The sequence below is a fragment of the Nothobranchius furzeri genome, chromosome 12 (genome assembly GCF_043380555.1).
Source record: "Nothobranchius furzeri strain GRZ-AD chromosome 12, NfurGRZ-RIMD1, whole genome shotgun sequence".
In the NCBI taxonomy this organism is placed as follows: Eukaryota; Metazoa; Chordata; class Actinopteri; order Cyprinodontiformes; family Nothobranchiidae; genus Nothobranchius; species Nothobranchius furzeri.
In genome coordinates this window covers 66,316,199-66,337,829 of record NC_091752.1, presented here as the reverse complement: position 1 = coordinate 66,337,829, position 21,631 = coordinate 66,316,199, and the positions used below count along the sequence as shown (strand labels likewise).

The window sequence follows — 21,631 nt, the reverse complement described above, 5'->3', positions numbered from 1 at the left end:
CCCATATAATCAACATACTGTCCTCTTTAGGGTGTGAAAACTACTTTGCAGGAAATAGGCTGGGTGTGATTTTAACAGCTTACTCTGGTCACACGGTAAGATTAGTTTTAAATAACATAGGTGATCCCCCCCCCCCCCCGGTATGTAATATGAGCGCTAAAAAGTTTTTGTGACAAATGGTTTACAGCATTAAAACATATGATCACGTGACCTGCATGAACACATCATTTGCTCAGCAAAAAACAATGTCTCCTGCGCGTCTGCACCCCTGGAGCCAAACCAGAAAACAACACAGGAAAAGGTGAAAATCCGCATAAAATACGTGGAGAAAAAAGAGCTGGTGGCTGATGCTGACTTCCGTCGTTGCCATGGAAACATGTCTGGTGATATCGAGGGAAAAAACTCGTGGCCACGCAACACATGGTGCTGCCGGAACAAATCAGCTTATCGACGGGATGTCACGAGTAACCATGACAACCGAGATGGAAATCCAGGTACCTGGCCGTGACGTAGCCACAAAAAACATCCGCTGCAGCGCGCAGCTACAGCGGTGTGCTTTGGAGCAGTAGAGCGATCAGCAAAAATAAATAAACAAATAAATAAAACATTTTAAAATTGGAGACTTAATAATAATCATTGTGTTGTCACCGAGTTGTGTCAGAACTGTTTAAGGAAACCCCAACAGGTGAGCCTTTATAAAGAGACTCTCAAGATAAAAATTAACACACCAATAAGTCGTTTGAAGACATGTAAAGTAAGCCAGTCACTACACAAGCAACAAGAGAGGGGAGCATTCACACTTTATTTACAATCACCCTCTGTCCATGGTGCTGAAAGAAAAGATGGATGATCCGCATCTTTAGATGATTTGATTATTAAATAAAGCAACTGGTTATTATTCTTTAAAAGAAATGTCAGTGACCTTATGATGAAACCTAATATTAGCTAAGGTAACGATTTTTGAGCTTTTGAGGTGGAGATGCTTTCAGGAAAGCCGCGCTCTGGTACATCCCTCACACAAGTCAAGCGAACGCAATAAGCATTGTGGGGCCACGCAATAACTCGAGGAGACGCAGGTGTTATTGTGTGAGGGATGTGTTTCAGAGCTCAGCTTCCCTGAAGCTGAAATTCTGGTTGGGAATCTTGGTGTGACCTTTGACCCAGCTCTCACTCTAGATTCTTATGTCAGTTCTGTTCGCTCTTCCTTCTTCCATCTCAGGAACATCGCTGAGTCCCATTCTGTCCCGATCTGAACTTGAGACTTCTCCACACCTTCATCTCCTCACGCTTAGACTACTGTAACTCTCTTTTCACGTGTCTGAGCAGAACCTCCCTGAACCATCTACAGGTGGTTCAGAACGCCTGTGCTCGGCTTCTGACCAAGTCCTCCAAACACACCCACATCACCCCGCTTCTCCTCCAGCTTCACTGGCTGCCAGTCAACTTCAGGGTTCATTTCAAGATCCTGGTTCTGGTCTATAGGGCCTTACATGGACAACCACCATCTTACATTGGTGATCTTCTTAGTCCCTACACCCCCAGCAGGTCCCTGAGGTCCAGTGATCAAAGCCTACTGGCTGTGCAGCACCAGGCTAAAGACCAAAGGTGACAGATCTTCTGCTGCTGTGGCCACCAGACTCTGGACCTCTCTCCCCCTGAGCCTGAGATCAGTGGACTCAGTGGTCTCCTTTAAAAAGCAGCTGAAGACTCACCTGTTCAGGCTTTGGTGTGACCTTCATCACCACCCTCTCCTTGTTCTGACCTTTTTACCAATTCCGTCTCTCCCGGGATCCACCGATTGCACTCTTTCCTATTGATTTTCTCTTTCCCTTTTCTTACATTTTTATTTAAAAAAAATTCTAATTTTACCGTATTTTTTATCAACTCCCTGAAGAGGAAGTTCTTTTTTGGGGTCTTTTGAAAGTAAGACATGTTGATCCCCGACTGAAAATGTTTGCGCAGGTTAAACTTATCACACAGTTAACTGTTGTTAGCACTGGAACACTCACACAGCACCTTAATTAACAGACTTGGTGACTCGGTGGGGATCTCTGAAGCTGTTCTAGACTGCTTTAGATCGTACCTTTCTAACAGAAGTTACAGTGTCTGTAGAAACCAGATCATGTCAGATTCTACCTATCTGTTCTGTGGGGTACCCCAAGGCTCTGTTTTGTGTCCACTGTTGTTTCTGCTGTACATACACCCTCTTGGACAGATACTTGATTCTTCTCATAATGTCTCTTATCACCTATATGCAGATGACATTCAGCTGTACTGCTCCTTTAAGGATTCTGAGTTCTACAAACTGTCTGAATTACTAGAGTGTCTATCAGCTATCACCAGCTGGCTAGAAGATACTGTAACTTCCTCCAGTTAAACTCTGAAAAGACTGATTGTCTGGTTATTGCCCCTGAGAGCATGGTTCCCCTGATTAGTCTAAAACTTGGTCATTTATCCTCTGCCGTCAAGACAAACTTAAGGAAATAGGGTGTTTTTGACCTATCAATGCCTCTTGAAGGTCACTCAAAAACGTTGGTCCAAAACTGTTCTTATCATTTAAGAAATATCTCCAAACTCAGAAGGTTGGTGTCAAAACATGAACTTGAAATCGATATCCATGCCTTTATCTCCTCCCATCTAGATCACTGGAACACACTCTTCACATGTTTTAACAAAAAAGCCATTGACCACCTTCATTTGGTCCAGAACTCTGCAGCGAGGCTCCTAACTGGAGCAAACAGAAGAGCACACATCACTCCTATTCTGATGTCTCTGCACTGGTTACCCGTTAACTTTAGAGTTCATTTTAGAGTCCTGACTAGAACTTTCAGGGCTCTACATGGCCAAGCCCCTCCCTATATTACCTAATTGTTAAAGCCTTATGCCCCAACCTGAGCCCTCAGGTCCACACTCCAGAACCCTCTAGAAGTTCCAAAGACCAGATATAAAAGTTGAAGTGATCGCTCCTTCCAGACTGTTGCACCCCGACTCTGGAATCCTTCATCCTTACGCAGCGTTGACAATCTGGACACTTATAAAAAAACAGCTAAAGACCCTTTTATTTAAAGCTGCTTTTAACTAAACCTTTTATTTTCTTATTTTTAACCCAAATTTTTAAACTTTCACCTGTTTATGAACATTTATAATTTTAAGACCTTATTTTTTCTGATGTTAATCTAATTTTGTTTTGAGAGCATTTTGATTTTATGATGTTAATCTGTTAATGATTTTATGACTGTTTTATTTTGATCTATGTGAAGCACTTTGAGATTCTATGTCTGGGATAAGTGCTATAGAAATAAAATTTACTTACAATAATAGAGGAAACGCAATAATTATTGCATGGCCACGCAATTTCTTTCTTTCGGGGACCTTCGTGCCCGGTGGTAATTTCAAACTTATTCCTTGGGCGAAAATTACCGAAGGTGGCGTTGGTTTTAAATAAACTTTGTCAGTCGGTACGTAATATGCCACAAATAAGTTTTATTTAATTCATCACATCACCCAATAATGCAGGCCTTTTACTTTCAGCACCACGGACAGAGGAACACAGTGTGAGTCCTCTCCTCTTGTTGCTTGTGTAGTCACGGGCTTACTTTCACAAGGCTTCAAAAGACTCATTGGTGTATTTTAATCTTGAGAGGCGCTTTAAAAAAAGATCGTTTCTTCTTCATCTTTCTTATGTCATGCGCAATAGTGGATCAACTGCACAGCAGCTGACAGGCAGAGCCTCACCTGCCAGGTTTTCCTTAAACAGGAGTTCTGAAACAACACCGGTCCGTTCCATACGGGATTAGCCGACAGGCGGGCTGATATTTGTCATGAAAAATATTTCCTGTCTAAAGCCCTTTTGGGTTCAACGTTTTCATTAAATGTTCCTGTTAGATCTGGAAAAGACGACCTCTCCCTGCACATAGTATCAATCTTTATTACCATCTCCATCCGACCACTTTTTAATACGTTATATAGATTTGCTGATCGCTCTGCTGCTCCAAAGCAAATAACAGTAAGAACATTGTAAGTTTTGGATTTTAATGGTGTTTCTATACCACATCATTTATAACCATTTTAATCTACGATCACCATTCTGGTAGGTATTCTGCCCGAAATACAAACATGGATGTGCCCAAGGGATTGACTCTCCTTCATTAGCACCTTTGGAGAAGGCTGTGGTCACCAACCTGGGGGTGAAGTTGGATGCTGAGCTCACACTGGACAGCCAGGTCAATGGAACAATCAGATCCTGCCATTTCCATCTCAGGAGAATAGCTACCATTAAGCCGTTTCTTTCACATAAACATCAGGAAACTGTCATCCACACCTTCATTACCACCAGACTGGACTACTGCAACTCGCTTTATGCAGGCATCAAGCAGGCCTCCGTAGCGAAACTACAGAAGGTCCAAAATGCGGCAGCCAGGCTGCTGACTGGCACCAGGCAATCTGAACACATCACGCCTGTCTTGGCGTCCCTTCACTGGCTTCCAGTCTCTTTTAGAAATTTGTTTAAAGTTCTGGTGTTTGTTTTTAAATGTTTAAATGAGTTGGCTCCACGTTATCTGTCAGATCTGATCCATCCATATGTTCCCGCAAGGAATCTTCGGGCAGCACAACAAGGACTGTTGGTCGTTCCTAAACACAGACTACGAACTCGAGGGGGTCGTGCTTTCTCGGTGCTGGGGCCGAGGCTCTGGAATGAGCTACCTACATGTTGTAACGTGAGGAAATATGGGTTTTCTATCACAAAGGTGGTGTTGGACTCAGCTGTGTCAAAGCTGGGTCGCTGAGAACTTTCACCCACAGATTAAGACCTGAACGCCAGCGAGTCTGGGAGGAAACCATAACATCTGCCACCTGCAGTCTACCAGAAGATGTGTTTACATGAGTTGTACCCAGACCAAGTCAAAACATAAAGTTTAAACTTCTTTTTCTTGATTTTAATGTTAAAGTAACCATTATCATTTTGCTCATTATAAATGTGATTAATCAAATGAATGACTATTTAGCTTTGGGGTAATTATAATGGTTTAATGAATCCATTCTTAAATAATGTTGAGAATGTTTGTTACTGACCTTCACACACACTCAAGCACAAACATTCACACACATCCACACACACCTGCTCACAGTAAACTCCAGACACATTTGATGACGCACGTTTGCTTTGAGAAGAGAAAGGTTTTTGGTAAGTTTTCAGTCTTATGATTCAGTTCGTGTTGGACAACGAGAGAGAACAGACCTGAAAACCAAAGGGGGGGCAGAGCCTGTTGGCTCGTTCTTCCCCCCTTTCACGCTGTTTCTGCCACGCCAGGCAGAATAGCTGAATCGCAACTTCTAACGCAGACTCATTACCGAGTCTTTTGATTTCTGAGTGAATTAACTTAAGAAAGCGCGTCGACAAAACGCTTTACCATCAACGTGTACCGAGGACAACTCTGGACCGGGTCGCAGCGCATCTTTGTCTTCTCTGCCAGCCAAGGTGCCCTGGATGAAACATCCTAAGGTGACGCCCCGGATCCGAAAGAGGGTCCAAAAGAATTCGGTGAGACAGAACACGGTGTTTAGCGTTTTGATGCATCTTTTCCAACTAAGAGCCTAAGTTTATTCAAACCATCACTTTTCACTCAGACACCTGGTTCTTCCTGAAGCAAAATCAGATGCACTCACGCACCCATCCCAGCTCATATCACTCTCACCATCACAACATTCTCAATCTTCATAAATTCATCAGAAGGTCTATTTGAGCCAGAACAGCATATCAACTGTTAAAGAGATTGTCCCACAAAGTTACTAATGTTGATTGTATTTCCTGTTTGTCAATTTCAAAATCATTAGTTTAATTTGAAGAATTAAAACTTTTAAACGTCAAACTGGTTTCCTCATTGAACTGAAACACAGACACTCAGATATTATCGGCAGTTTATGGATGAAAACAACCTTTGAGTCTTCTGAACAATATAAAATTTGGTTATTGATTTATTAAAATTAATATTCCGAATTAATACGTAGCATGGTTCCTCTTTCATAAAAGAGCATAAATCCATAACGCTACAATGTGTTAAACAGGCCACCACGCTCGGCAAGTTTAAGAGCCAGCTGAAAACACACTTTTATTCTTTAGCTTTTATTCAAGAAGAGCCTCGTTAACGGATGACTTTGCACTTTTTTCCTGCCCCACCTGGATTTTATCTGCATGGTTTTGTTGGTTTTTAAATTGTTTTATATGTTTTTATTTATTTTTTATATTTATTTTTGCTGTGCAGTGCTTTGTTTGGTCCTTGGGCCATGTGAAGGCTCTATATTAATAAAGTTTAGTAGTAGAAGTAGTAATGCCAGTAGCATCTATGAAACTGTTATTCATAGTACAAAACACGTAATCGCTCCATGTGGTGTATGCAGTTAGGTGTTGGGATGCTGTTTTTTCCATGGGAAGCTGCTGGTGCTTAAAACATTCTTAAACATGCTCTTTATTCAGCTTTAAAAGACTTTTAGGACCGCATTTGCTCCTCCTGTTTGCTACGGCATCACGATGAGAGTAAACGTGATGCAGCTCCTACGTAACGGGGACGGCGGGCATAACCAAGCTGGGGAAATTCCCGGTGAGCCGGTCTGAGGTCGGTGTTTTTAGTCATTTTTTTGTTTTTTTCGGGCCTGTACTCAGTGAATCTGTTGATCACCCGCTGCTTGATGAGAGGATTTCTCCTGCCAGTGTGGAAGGAACAGGTGAGCTGCTGCCAACACGCTTTAGTTCAGAAACACTTTCTCTGCCCAGAAGACTGTAGGTGCCTGTTGTTTAAAGGGACTTCACGGAGTTTTGAATTTTTATGCTCGCGATTGCCCCCTCAGGCCAAAAGCGTAACGGCAGCTTCAATAGTAGGCACGTGCACGAGGCGCGCACGCTGTACGTGCACACTCCTTAACGAAAATAACAGCTGAGACAGTCCCTTGTGTGTGTGTGTGTGTGTGTGTGCATGCGTGTATGTGTGTGTCCTTCCCGGAGGACAGGACAGGAGAACTAATTAATTAAATAATTTGGTTCTGTAGCTTTCTCTTCAGCACAGCCGACAAAGGTTTAAGATGGGTCAGTCCTCCTGCATGCTCAGATCATTCCCTTCCCTTGCTTGAAAAATTGTTCCAAAATGAAAGTTGAACCCACATCTTTTTTATCTGTGAATTCAATGCCGTTCGGCGAGTCTCAAATAAAAATTTGGGCATCTTACTGTAAAAAAATATACCATTAATTTAAAAAAGAAACTCTACATAAACTATGTTCACATCCAGAATCGATCACGGGTTTTCTGCACGAGTCAGACGTCTTAGGCCGGGGACACACTGGCCGCGGAAGCGCCGCGAAAATGGGACCGCCTTCATTCGGCGCCCTTGTTAAGCTATTCTATAGACCACATGGGCCGCCGAAGCGCCGCGAATCGCCTCGCGCCGGCGCGCGCCGGCGCGCGCCGGCGCTCCAGCCCGCGCCGTGCAGCGATCATTTCGGCGTTGGCTCTATTTTTTTCGCGAGCCGCGGGTGAATCGCGTCAATTCTGGCAGGAAGTCAAACGTAGACATAAGAGGCAGGCCGGTAAAGTTAACAAAATAAAGCATTTCAAAATAAAATTCCGCAATAGTCAAATGTGTTCGTAAACAGACACTGCAGAAAAACCACACGAACACGCACACACATACACACACATCGAACTTGTGTGCGTGTGTGACCACGTGAAGGGGGGAGTGGTTTTGGGTGTCTTTTCACCGGAGCAAACAGGACAGAGAGGCAGAAAGTCTGAGGCAAGCAGTTAGGATGGATGACTTTAAATTAATTATGGAAGTTGAGAAACACAAGGAGCTGTACGACCCCCGAAAAACATGATTGTTTACGTACCCATGTCGGAAGAAACTGCTAGGATACAGCTGCAGAATTGGAGCGGGTTCCAAGAGATTCAACTGGCAGAAACAACTCATACCATAGGTTCACACACACACACGCGCGCGCGCACGCGCACAAACACTCAAACGTAGGAAAAGAGCTGAGAAAAGGCAGAGAGGAAATGGAGGACACCAAGTGTTTAAAAGAAAAACTACAGCTGAGCCGAGGCGCACCTCGACTGGGGCGCGTCTGATCTGAACTGAGGAGCGGCGAGCAGCGGCCGAATTTCGTGAGCGATTCGCTTCTCGGCGCTTCCGCGGCCGGTGTGTCCCCGGCGTTACTAGTTGAGTTAAAGCACCAGGGACGTCCTTTGTATCTGTAACATTTATATCCTTGATGACAGCTGAAACAACGTTCAAAGAACGGTTCGGAGCGAAAATGGCTATTTTGTTGCTAATTTGCGGGAAATATCTAGAAGAAAGTTCTACAGAAAGTAGCCAAGGGTCCTCAGAAATGTAGCTAGCTTTGTCACTAGGCGTTAGGAACAGCGACAAAAACTAAAGCTACTGCTACGGGCGATGCCTGAGCGTGAACGCGCATGAAGCAGCCTGCTCGACCCGAGCATCTCTCTTTTTCTGTGATTTTACAGAAAAACAGGCAATCACAGTGAAAATGCCAGGGCTCATTCTACAGGACCAGGGCATTGCAGGAGAATGTATGAAGAAGACATTTATTATTTCTATACATGTTTTGGCTGTCAGACTTCCATAACGCCCCTTTAAAATGATGTGCATTTGGAGCACTTTAGTTGAAGCTAAACAAGTGACAGAGGCCAGTTTGATTCCAAGGACATTTTTAATGAATGAGAAAACGTGATGTTTGAAAACAAAGCTAGACTTGTGACGTTAATTAAACGTATTGCTGCCATAGTAATAGTCATGCTCTTTAGGAGCAGTTTGTGGAATGGTTAAAAACATCAGTGCTACACTGTTTGGACAGTTTTTCCTTAGGTTCTCCAAAAACCTACAATACGTTTCTGAGCCCCTCTTCACTCTTGGGCATGGAGGACATTTCCCAGGCTCATTTTCAGCTGTCCTGCCATCAGTGGAACAGTCAGGCTTTAGCTTCTTGGACTTTGGTGAGAAGAAGTCGATCTCAGCCACTGGAGCAGCAGGCACCTAAAAACAACCCATGACATAACCAAAGGGGAAAAATATAAATACATTCTATTTAATGTCCCACATTTGGTTTGATGTGAAAGTTTCAGGTTACCTCTTTTTCATTGGATGGCATCAGCACCCTGCACTGCGCTGATGTGCAGGAACCTGCATCTCGCGCTCGTACCTCAGCCTCGATGGAGAAAAGGACTGCCGCCACATGAGAACATGATTCTGAGAGGCTGTGAACACAATATAATATGAATTTTATAAACCTCAAATGCAATCTTCGATTACATTGTACAACAGTTAAATACACATACTGTTTGTAAAATAATTAGATGCACTGATTAGGCAGTATATAGTTTGAAAGGAAACATGCGGAAAATGCAATAACCGCTCCCACATGAACACCGTCGCCTACGGAAATCACTTACCTGGCCGTGCAGTTGCAATGAGCTGCAATGACTTCTCCATCCTCCTTGGCAATAATCCAGGTTTTCAGAGGGGCTTCACCGGATCTCTGAGAGCGGTTTACCTTCCAACATAAACAGCCGTCAGGCTTATGACGTCTTTAAGATGAGTAAGCAGATGTTGGTTCCCCTTTAGAAAAGGGCAATTCCAACCTGAGTTTCCACTCCCTGAGCATTTTTAATCTGCTCCTAATTAAAAAACTACATCTATACTCTTCAGACTTGGAAAAGGTTGATCTAGACTAGGGCTGCAACAACGAATCGATAAATTCGATGAAAATCGATTACTAAAAGCGTTGGCAACGAATTGCGTCATCGATTCGTTGTGTTGCGCAACTCTTCCAAAAGCCCCCCACCCCCCCGGCCGCCGTTGCGCACAGACCGGAAGCAAGTCAGATCAGCGCGAGGGAGAGCCGGCAGGTGTTCGGAAGAGGAACATGGCAGAAGCAGCCAGACCCAAAAAAGTAAAAACTTCTAAAGTTTGGGAGCATTTTCAGTTAAATCAGGCGAAGACATTCGTTACCTGCAATGTTTGTAGGTCAGACTTAGCATGGCACGGGAGTACTTCAGTGATTATGCGAATCATCAGCGAGGAAGGAGAGAGCTCTATGTCCGGGTAAGTTAAAAACTTTTCAAAAGTGATTCACCCAAGCCCCGGATTATTACACAGGCTAGACATGCCCTAAGCTCGTAAAAAAAGTCTATAAAATCGTAAGCGCGACGCTATTAGATAAACGCGGGGGGGAGGGGGAGGAGACTCGCGCTGCTGCGAACCGGTTCCGCCGTCACATTCCCGCAGAAACTGGTTGATCACACCGGGGCCAGACTACTAGCACCACAATGTCCTCAGAAGCGAAAACGCTTTTAAAAGGGAGGGAGGAGTCCTAACTGTTGCTGCAGGCGTGTTGTGTGAGAGTGCAGTGTTACGGCCGCAGCCGTTTTGAAGCCCAGAGGTGTGCTCCGCGCCGTTCCCTGTGCAGCAGCGCAGCACCACGGACAGCTACGCTCTGGGATGTTGTCCTTACTCCAGCACCATGGAGAGCGCCGGAGCGGCAGGCACAAGCAGCTGGGACTTTTTATCTCATCAGCCGGCCCTTCAAAAGCGGCCAGCTGGAGCTCATCAGGGGAGAGAAATGTTTGGAGTTGCAGAGGCAACGTTTGTTCTCTCCCCGTTGGCAGTTAACAGGTTGTTGTTGGCTTTTTGTAAAGAAGCAGCTTTAGAACCTTTCGTGTTTTGGGATAGTTGCATTTAAGCGGTAATTTTGGTTTTGGTGTGTCTGCTAGACCATCTTGTGGTTTAAATTACCAGGTGGGGATTATTCCCCTTTTGAAGTCTCAGTTTCCTGAGCTATTTTTGTTGTTTGGGTAACCTAAGTTAATTCAGCATTTGGTTTTGTCTGTTAGACAAACCTTGGTTAATTTAAGGGTGGGATTTTCCCCTTTTGCTGTTTCATTCCCTTTTTAAATAAAGGAGATTAATTTTAAGAGTGGTTGGTCCTCTGGACATTTTTAGTTATTCGTTTAAACTCAGTTTGGTAAGGGTTTTTGGCCCTTCTTTTGGTACTTTCTTTTTGTAATAAAATCCTTGAAAGGAAACTTTGAGTTTGGTCTTGCTTGGACAAGCCTTTTTCTCCCCAACGAGGGTCACTTTTTGTTAGACTGGTCCATCTTATGTTTATTCCCCTCACCTTCCTAGCTGAGCCCATAGAGGGGTGTAACATAAATGGGGGCTCGTCCGGGATTTCACTGATTTATAGCTGTTTTATTACACGGTTATAGCCTGTTTTAGATCAGTTAAGCCCGTGCCAAACGTTTGGACTAGTTTTAACATTTGCTCTTTGTTGGTTTTGTGAAGACACAAAACCCACGCTGTTTTGTGTTGTGTCATTTTGTTTTGTGCTTAAACATGGCTCAGTTTTGTGTGGAGACATTTATGGAGGCTCCATCCCGTGAGGTGCTGGAGCGTTGCCGCAAGGCTGACCTTCTGCAGATAGCTGTCAACCTTGCTCTTGACATCCCAAACCCTGTGCTGAAAAAAGACTTGAAATTGCTCATTGTGGAGCATTTGGAGGACATGGGGATTTTAAAGACTGAGAATGAGTCTGGTGCAAAGACGGAACCAGAAGGATCTCCTGCAGATCCTGATGAATGTGACGATCCTGAAGTCCCTGCTGCTGCGGAGGATCATGAGGGTGAGACGATGGAGACAGGAAAAACTCCTCTAACCGTACGAAAGTCTGTTCCGACCTCCCCAGGTTCGCCGACGGAAGGATCTCGAGACGCACGACTGCAGGTGCGGCTGGCACGTCTGGACATGGAAAGAGAGGAGAGAGCCCAGGCTAAAAGACTCCAGATGGAACTGGAGGTTCGGAGGATGGAGATTGAAGCTGACACAGCTGTGAGAATAAGGAAATTGGAACTGGAAGCCCAGCTTTCCAACCCTGGACTTCATATCACGCCCACCAAAGCTCCGCAACCCGCCACAACCCCGGCCTTTGACATTAGTAAGTGCATTTCCTTAATGCCTACATTTAGAGAGACCGAGGTTGACAGCTATTTTGTAGCTTTTGAAAGAATTGCGGAGACGTTGCAGTGGCCGCGCGGGGTGTGGTCTCTGCTGCTCCAGTGCAAGCTGAGCGGCAGAGCTTTAGAAGTTCTGTCTGCGCTCCCTGTCACAGATAGTCTGGACTATGACCGAGTGAAAACTGTTATACTACAAGCGTATGAGTTAATCCCTGAAGCTTATCGTCAAAAATTCAGACAAGCTAAGAAAAGTGCTGGACAAACACATGTGGAATTTGCACGTGAAATAAGCATGCTGTTTGATAAATGGTGTGCGTCCACAAAAATTAAAACTTTGAGTGACCTCCGAGAGCTTATCCTTTTGGAGGATTTTAAACGTAAGCTGCCTGAGAGACTGGTAACCTACTTAAACGAACAAAAAGTCAGCACTTTATCAGCTGCGTCCCTTTTAGCGGACGAATTCACACTCACTCACAGAGAGATTGTGAGGAGAGATGAGAGAAAAGACGTTCAGCCCGTTTTGATGAAGAAATCCATAAAAAGAAGCTCTCAAAACGGAAATCCTGAAACCCGTACCTGTTACTATTGTCACAGAACGGGACACGTTCTTAAGGATTGTTTTATGTTGCAGAAAAAGAACGGGAAGCCCACTGCAGCTCCTAAGGAAGTTGCATTCCTTAAAAAAGTCGCCTGTGGTTAACCCCTTGTGCGCCGCCGGGGAGCCTGATGCTTGTTTTGCACCCTTTATTCTTTCGGGGGAGATCTCGTTGACTCCTGGTGATGCAGACAAGCAAAACGTTCGCATTTTGAGAGACACAGGTGCGTCTCAAACGTTAATACTGAGCAGCGCACTCCCATTTTCAGCCAGTAGTTCACGCGGGTACGCTGTTTTGTTACAGGGAATTGAAATGAAATCCCTGCCTGCCCAGGTGCACCGCGTTCACCTGGAATGCCAGCTTGTTAGCGGCTGCTTTGATGTTGCCATTTGTGACCATTTACCGGTAAACGGGGTTGATGTGTTGTTGGGGAATGATGTTGCTGGAGGTAAAGTGCTACCTCTTTTAGAAGTAGTTCCTCAACCTCAAGCCGAACATGTAAATTGTGCCTCTGATTCACATTTTTACCCAGCTTGTGCTGTCACCCGTTCGCAAACGCAGAATAATGCGGACATCCAGTTAAGTGACTCGGTGCTGATGAGACTCCTCAGTGATGACTCCGAACAGACAGCCCATGATGAACTTGGATTTGTTCCGTCATCAGACGCAGAAGAGCAGAGAGAAAAGGCTGATGCTGATCCTCAGCAAGGAGAACCTTTTCCACTTACGGCAGAAACCCTTTCTGCTGCACAGAAGAGTGATATTACTCTGAAACCTTATTTTGAACAGGTGACCACTTCAGATAAAACAGACAAAACTACAACACATTATTTATTAGATAATGATGTGCTGGTGCGTTGTTGGCCTCAGCCCGCGGCTGAGGGCATGGAATGGGGGTTGGTGAAACAAATAATTGTTCCATCCTCTTACAGAGAACATGTGGTCTCCTTGGCACACGAGAGTGACTGGTCTGGCCATTTGGGTGTCAACAAAACTTATAAACTGTTGTTGCAGCATTTCTTTTGGCCAGGGATGAAGAAAGAGGTGTCTCTCTTCTGTCGGCGTTGTCATGTCTGTCAGATGACAGGAAAGCCGAACCAGCCCATTCCTCCTGCCCCGTTACAGCCCATTCCTGTGAGTACGCCTTTTGACCATGTCATCTTAGACTGTGTGGGACCTTTACCTCCTTCTAGAACAGGAAAGCGATTTTTGTTAACCCTTATGTGTTCAGCTACAAGGTTTCCGGAGGCCATACCGCTGAACTCCATCACCACCAGGTCTATAATCAGAGCTCTAACCCATTTCTTCTCCATCTTTGGGTTACCAAAGGTAATACAGACCGACCAAGGGACAAACTTCAAATCTAAACTGTTCAAACAGGTAACAAAAACCTTAGGAATCACACATGTCATGTCATCCGCGTATCATCCTCAGAGTCAAGGCGCTTTGGAAAGATGGCACCAAACTTTAAAGGCAATGCTGACAAAGTATTGCTTAAGTAAAAGCAAAACGTGGGAAGAAGGATTGCCTTTTGTGTTGTTTGCTGCTCGTGAGGCTGTGCAGGATTCTCTTGGTTTTAGTCCTGCCCAGCTTGTGTTTGGACACACTCCTCGTGGTCCCCTGAAAGCTCTAAAAGAGAGATTTCTTTTTTCTGATCCGCCTGACAGAAAAGTGCGGGAGTATGTCCAACTCTTCCAGAAAAGATTAAAGGAAGCAAACTCTATTGCTAAAACTCACTTGGACAAAGCTAAACTGAAGATGAAGGTTCAGTAGGATAAGACGGCAACCAGACGTAACTTTGCAGTTGGAGACAAGGTACTGGTTCTAACTCCTTTGTCCAATTCGGCTCTCAGCACCAAATTTGAGGGACCATTTGAGATCCTGAGTAAGCTCGGGGACACAAATTATGTGCTACACACACCTGCCAGGAGACAGAAAAGCAGGGTTTGTCATGTTAACATGTTGAAGCGCTATGAGGATGGTTCCCCTCTGTCTAAACCTGTAACAACTTGTGTTTTAGTACCAGATGCTGCTAACAAACCTATGGTACCACAGGAAGCTGGTGAAGTCGGAGAAGACTTCCCCTCTAGTTGTAGTCCTCGGTTAAATAACTCCGAGGCACTTAAGGAACTGGAAGGACAGATAACACATTTGTCACCTGAAATGGCTGGAGACTTGGTGAAGTTAATTCACTCTAGGAAGAGTCTGTTTGTTGATGTGCCCACTCAGACCACTGTGTTAGCACATCATGTTGAGGTGAGTGAAGCCAAGCCCATTAGACAGCATCCGTACCGTGCTAGTCCCGAGAAAAGACTGATTATGAAAGAAGAAACGGAGTACTTATTGAAAAATGGCTTTGCTATTCCCAGCAGGAGCCCCTGGAGTTCACCCTGTCTGGTGGAGAGGAAACCAGATGGAACCGCTCGGTTTATAACCGATTACAGGAAGTTAAATGCGGTTACCATCTCAGACTCATATCCTCTACCCCGTATAGATGATTGCGTTGACAGTGTGGGACCTTCCAAGTTTGTGACTAAGTTGGACCTGTTAAAGGGATATTGGCAGGTACCTTTAACAGAAGAAGCTTCTCTTATGTCAGCTTTTGTTACCCCAGATGCCTTTTTACAGTACACTGTGTTACCCTTTGGCATGAAAAATGCACCTGCCACCTTCCAAAGGTTAATTAACACTTACTTCTGGCCTCTCACATTGTAGTGCTTACCTCGACGATATTGTTGTTTATACAGACACCTGGGAAGAACACCTCAACACTCTCACTCAGTTATTTGATCGTCTGGTGCAGGCCAACCTGACCCTGAACTTGGCCAAATGTGACTTTGTTAAGGCTACCGTCACTTACTTAGGTAAAGAAGTTGGGCAGGGGAAAGTAAAGGTCCTGCATGAAAAGGTGAAGGCTATGATGTCGTTTCCTCCTCCCTCTACTCGCCGAGAACTGAGACGGTTCCTGGGCATGGTTGGATACTATAGGGGGTTTTGTCGAAACTTTTCTGCCGTTGTTCTTCCTCTCACAGATCAGCTAAGTCCCAAAAGGAAGTTTGAATGGACTTCGGAGTGCCAAGCCTCTTTTGAGGCTGCCAAGCTGCTGCTGTGCTCTGCTCCTGTCCTGGCTGCACCCGATCTGACCAGGCCGTTCAAGCTGGAAGTTGATGCCAGCGCTATAGCCGCTGGAAGTGTGCTGATCCAGGAAGATTCAGCTGGTATTGCTCATCCGGTCTGTTATTTTTCTAAGAAGTTCAACCGACACCAACTGCACTATTCCACCATTGAAAAGGAAACGTTGGCTCTACTCCTTTCATTGCAGCATTTCCACGTTTACGTGGGTTCCAGTTGTTCTCCTACAATAGTGTATACAGACCATAACCCTTTGACTTTCCTCAGTAGGCTGTATAACCAGAACCAGCGGCTCATGCGGTGGGCGCTCATCCTACAGGAATATGCCATCGAGGTTCGACACAAGAAGGGGACTAACAACATCTTTGCTGATGGGTTGTCCAGAAGTTTTGGTAACCTGTAGCGTCCAATAACCACTACATATCATAGATGCATACAATTTGTTTTAACTCCTCCTTCCAGGGCCCCTTGTAGGCACAAGGGCTTCACCCTCTTTAGGGTGTTGCCGTTTGTTGTTTTCTCTAGGGTTGCGGCAAGAGGCTAGTGTTGTCTGTGTCCTGCAGACATCTCGGGAGCACCCCAGGGTGATGGGGGACGGGCTTGCCAATGGGCCACCCCTCGTCGTCGCTGGTTTGTATGTGTACACCCACACATGTGCTTAATCTGCCCGCCTTAACCCGCATGAAGAGCAAGGGTTGAGTTAGAGAAGCTCCCCCATAGGTAGTTAGCGGGATGCCCTGGTTGTGTGTAAATGGAGGATACTGTTGAGTTTTAAATGCATCTTGCGTTTTAAGAAAAAAGATGGTGGTGTCTTAGGTATGGTTTTAGATTCTTTATCTCACCCCCTCCTTTTTTCTTTTAAGGGTGGGGATGTTACGGCCGCAGCCGTTTTGAAGCCCAGAGGTGTGCTCCGCGCCGTTCCCTGTGCAGCAGCGCAGCACCACGGACAGCTACGCTCTGGGATGTTGTCCTTACTCCAGCACCATGGAGAGCGCCGGAGCGGCAGGCACAAGCAGCTGGGACTTTTTATCTCATCAGCCGGCCCTTCAAAAGCGGCCAGCTGGAGCTCATCAGGGGAGAGAAATGTTTGGAGTTGCAGAGGCAACGTTTGTTCTCTCCCCGTTGGCAGTTAACAGGTTGTTGTTGGCTTTTTGTAAAGAAGCAGCTTTAGAACCTTTCGTGTTTTGGGATAGTTGCATTTAAGCGGTAATTTTGGTTTTGGTGTGTCTGCTAGACCATCTTGTGGTTTAAATTACCAGGTGGGGATTATTCCCCTTTTGAAGTCTCAGTTTCCTGAGCTATTTTTGTTGTTTGGGTAACCTAAGTTAATTCAGCATTTGGTTTTGTCTGTTAGACAAACCTTGGTTAATTTAAGGGTGGGATTTTCCCCTTTTGCTGTTTCATTCCCTTTTTAAATAAAGGAGATTAATTTTAAGAGTGGTTGGTCCTCTGGACATTTTTAGTTATTCGTTTAAACTCAGTTTGGTAAGGGTTTTTGGCCCTTCTTTTGGTACTTTCTTTTTGTAATAAAATCCTTGAAAGGAAACTTTGAGTTTGGTCTTGCTTGGACAAGCCTTTTTCTCCCCAACGAGGGTCACTTTTTGTTAGACTGGTCCATCTTATGTTTATTCCCCTCACCTTCCTAGCTGAGCCCATAGAGGGGTGTAACAGCAGTTATATACTGGTTAATATATTTTTGGGTTCAGTTGCTTTCATGTGGCCTAATGTGAGTCTATTTGGGATCATTGGAATGATCAGCAGCATTTCTTGATGTGACTTTATGGCAGTTGCCCAGGGCATCATCACAAGGAGGATGGCATTCATTTACTTTTGTTTTATTTGTTATTTTTTCAGTCATTTTTGGAAATAGTGATTAATTTTGATTAAATCACAGCCTATGTTTAATTACATTTAAAAATTAGTTGTTTGACATCCCCAATTATAATAAATGTCTACACATGAGATCAAACAAAACAGATGAGAGTTCCCCTTAAAGAGCAAGTCACCCCCAAATAAACATTTTTTTTTTGCTGATAAACTAAATAAACGAGTGTCTAATCGTGCTGCAGACACGTGTCGTCAATAATTTGGCACTTCAGTGCATCTTAGTTAAAATTTAAATATTCTGCCTAAAACTGTCAGTGCTGTGCCGTTGTCAGGTAAAAACTCTGCACTGTATTTTAATTTAAATCTGCCACCGCTATTGGCTAAGAAGTATGCTATGATGTAAACTGGTACATTATGATGTCACAATGCTGTCGTGAGCCTGAGTGTGTGTATATTTGTTAGCGGCTCTGCCCTCTCGGTCTGCCAGGCAACAGCATGTGTTGCATTTTTCAAACATGAAGCGGGAGTGGAATTAGACTCTGGTAGGGGTTGACTTGCTCTTTAAGCTGTTTAACTTGGACCAAGCATTTTAGGTCACAGATAGGTGTAGCTTAGGGTCTCTGTCTATACACCTTATAAGACAATTTAGGTGATGGCATGTTGTTTTTCTGCTATTGAACTGTTTTCTAATAATGTTGTGTTTAATAAAGTGAAGGAAGGAGAGAAATAACGTTTCCCTAGCAGTTTTTAACAATGTCCCCATGTAATCCGATTAATCGATTAATCGTGTCGAGACCCCATCCGATTCATCGATTATCCAAATAATCGTTTGTTGCAGCCCTAATCTAGACTAATAACAGAGTCTGAAAAACACTGTTTGTGATTTGTGAAACCTTTATTTGACATTTGAACGTTAATTTAAAAGGAATTTTAGCACCTTTCTGCATTTTGACCACATTGAAACTAGTCCATCTTAAAATCTACAGAACCTAGACCAGATTATTCCAGACTAATAGCCTAGTCCATAAGGGCAAGAGGTACGGCACATCACAAATCAGACCAGCGCCACCTCACCATCCAACAACAATAGCTTTGTTTCCATTACTGGAACTTCAAGGTAAATGCAGCAAGGGGGAAACTGACCGGGAGACATGAAGTCCTGGTCCTCTTAGCTGTCGTGTCTCCATTTACAGTTTGGCCGTGTAAGGAATTTGCTAAAATGTCAGCACATCGCGATCACTGCGTTGTGTGTTACGTCATCGAACAACTCGTGCTTTCCTAAAGGCTGGTTCCTTGCCCCATATTCATTTCCTATTTCCTGCTGCATTTACATCATTTCGGCGGGCAGCCAATCGGCAGCATACCCGCCTACTAACTGAACCAGGCAGTTTACCACGTCACTCCCAAGAAAGCTACCCCTGATCAGGTACTCAGATGTTTCCTGAAAATGGCTGTTCAGCTGGCCCGATCAAATGGGAGACACACGCGTGATGGGAGGCTCCCGTAAAGCTACCCTGAAGTTCAGGTAATAGAAACGCACCTATTGCCAGACTGGCTGAAGAGCTCAACAGCTTCTTTGGTTGCCATGAGGTGACAACTGCTGGAACCATGACTCCAGGTCCAACACCAACGAACGACAGCCAGGTGCAGCTGAGGTACAGCGTACACTCAGAAGGGTTAACACGAGGAAACGCAGCTGGTCCAGGTGGCATACTCGGAAAGGTGCTACATGACTGTGCAGCGGGCTGGCTGAGGTCCTCACTGAGGTCTTCAACATGTCTCTGTCCCACCTGTCTAAAAACCTCCACAATAGTGCCAATACCCAAAAAGTCTGCAATAACAAGCCACAACAAGAACAAGGTTCTGTGCTCGGGCCTCTGCTCTTCCTCCTCTATCTGCTTCCTCTTCAGCACATCCTGAGCTCCTTCAAAGGAATCTCCTACCATCTTTATGCAGATGACATCCAACTGTACATCTCCTTTAAGCCCCATGAGATGTCTAAGCTGCAGCTGTTACACACCTGCTTAGACTCTATCAAAACCTGGATGGTGGGAGCTTTCTTCAGCTGAATGAAGATAAGACTGAGATCCTCATCTGTGCCCCAGACAAGCTGGTTCCCAAAGTCAGAGACTCTCTTGGTCAGCTTGCTTCTCACACCAAACCTTCTGTCAGGAATCTTGGTGTGACCTTTGACCCAGCTCTCACCCTGGATTCTCATGTCAGTTCTCTTGTTCGCTCTTCCTTCTTCCATCTCAGGAACATTGCTAAGCTGAGTCCCATTCTGTCCCGCTCTGAACTTGAGACAGTTCTCCACACCTTCATCTCCTCACACTTAGACTACTGTAACTCTCTTTTCACGTGTCTGAGCAGAACCTCCCTGAACCGTCTACAGGTGGTTCAGAATGCCTGTGCTCGGCTTCTGACCAAGTCCTCCAAACACACCCACATCGCCCCGCTTCTCCTCCAGCTTCACTGGCTGCCAGTCAACTTCAGGGTTCATTTCAAGATCCTGGTTCTGGTCTATAGGGCCTTACATGGACAAGCACCATCTTACATCTTTCATATATATATATATATATATATATATATATATATATATATATATATATATAGAGAGAGAGAGAGAGAGAGAGAGAGAGAGAGAGAGAGAGAGAGAGAGAGAGAGAGTAATTGTTTTGAATAAAACGGTGTGTGATTTGTGAAACCTTTACTTGATTTGCCAAACTTCTACAAAGATAGATTTCACCATAACTTCTGCATCCGGACCCCAACGGAACTCTAGCTCCAAAACTACCTGGACACACATTAGCTCCGTGCTAAGTCGTGCTTGTCGCCATTATAGCCGCTGAAGCTAGCATCTATTAGCGTCCATTAAAACAAACACTCACCCTCGCGAAGACCAGGCGGCAGTCATCAGGGAGCCGTTTGGTACCGAGGTTTTGGACACACCCGCTCACCAAAAGGTTATACGCCTCCAGACGTTTATATGCTTTCATCTGTTGTACCGTGTAGAAAAATGTCTGAAGGACCAGGTAGTTCGTGATATCAACAGCCTCGACTGTCGGCAAATGCCGAAGTTCTTTCGAAAACTCACTCATTTTCATGATAAACGGGTCACGTCCAACATATCTGCTGATTAAATCCTTGTACTTTTGTTTGGAATCTACGTCTAAAGCTTCATAATACGGACTCTCTGCAAAAGTTTCCTCCATTGTACCAAGTACGCTTCTTTTTTTTAACTGGCGTGTTTTGGTTTTTACCTAACCACGTGACTGAAACCCACCTATGGTAAAGATTCATGCGGTTGGCAAACAACTGTTTAGTACATTACCGCCCCCGACTGGCGTGGAGTGTGAACTACTCAAACCTAATTAATTGAAAAATAAAAATAAACACATCCTGTCAGACAAAGAAGTTCTAGAAAATGAAATGAAGCCATAAAACTTGGAATTTCTTCTCAATAAATCCTAAATGTCTAGCTTAAACTTGTCTTTTCCAAGTTATGAATGAGTTTTTTCTTTCTTCTTGATAATCCTGGCAATGCAACAAAACATGCTGCATTTATTTCACAGCGATAACATTTCCCTTTATGACGTTTTTTTTTCCTTTTCTTTTTCTCTTTTTTATGCAATATTACAATTTAACGCACAAGTAACAGATATCATGTAAGAAGGGGTAAGGATATGTAAGTTTCTACTTCAGCCTACTCCTTTTCAAACAAAGGAATGTTGGTGAATCAGTGATGATGACTAAATCCTGATGGATAATTGTTTGAATGCTGTTAAGCATTCAAACTATTGTTTTCCTGTTTTTCTTTATTCTTCTGCTTCTTCTTATTCTGCTTCGGTACAATTTTTGAACCTCTTCTTCTCCTTCAAATTTTGAGCTACTTCAACAATTTTATATCAAAACATTCAGCTCGTTAAGCTCTTTCCAGCTATTACTTTTGGCATTGATATCTTTAAAATTTTTCGAGTTATTAAGCTTTTTCTGTGAAAAATTTCCCATTGAAATGAATGGGATTGGTCAATTTTCAGCAAATTCCTATCACATTTTTGA

At 44.2% G+C, this 21,631-nt stretch overlaps 1 protein-coding gene across 1 annotated transcript; it reads right to left on the bottom strand.

Annotated features, from left to right (window-relative positions):
• Positions 1–8,700: 8,700 nt before the first annotated feature.
• LOC107376301 (uncharacterized) lies at positions 8,701–21,134 on the bottom strand. The gene is made up of 4 exons (XM_015945331.3): positions 20,461–21,134; positions 9,459–9,559; positions 9,137–9,263; positions 8,701–9,042 (listed from the first exon to the last, which is right to left on the bottom strand). The coding sequence occupies exons 1-4, from the start codon at positions 20,782–20,784 to the stop codon at positions 8,770–8,772; spliced, it is 825 nt and encodes a 274-aa protein (XP_015800817.3). The 5' UTR covers positions 20,785–21,134; the 3' UTR covers positions 8,701–8,769.
• Positions 21,135–21,631: the final 497 nt, after the last annotated feature.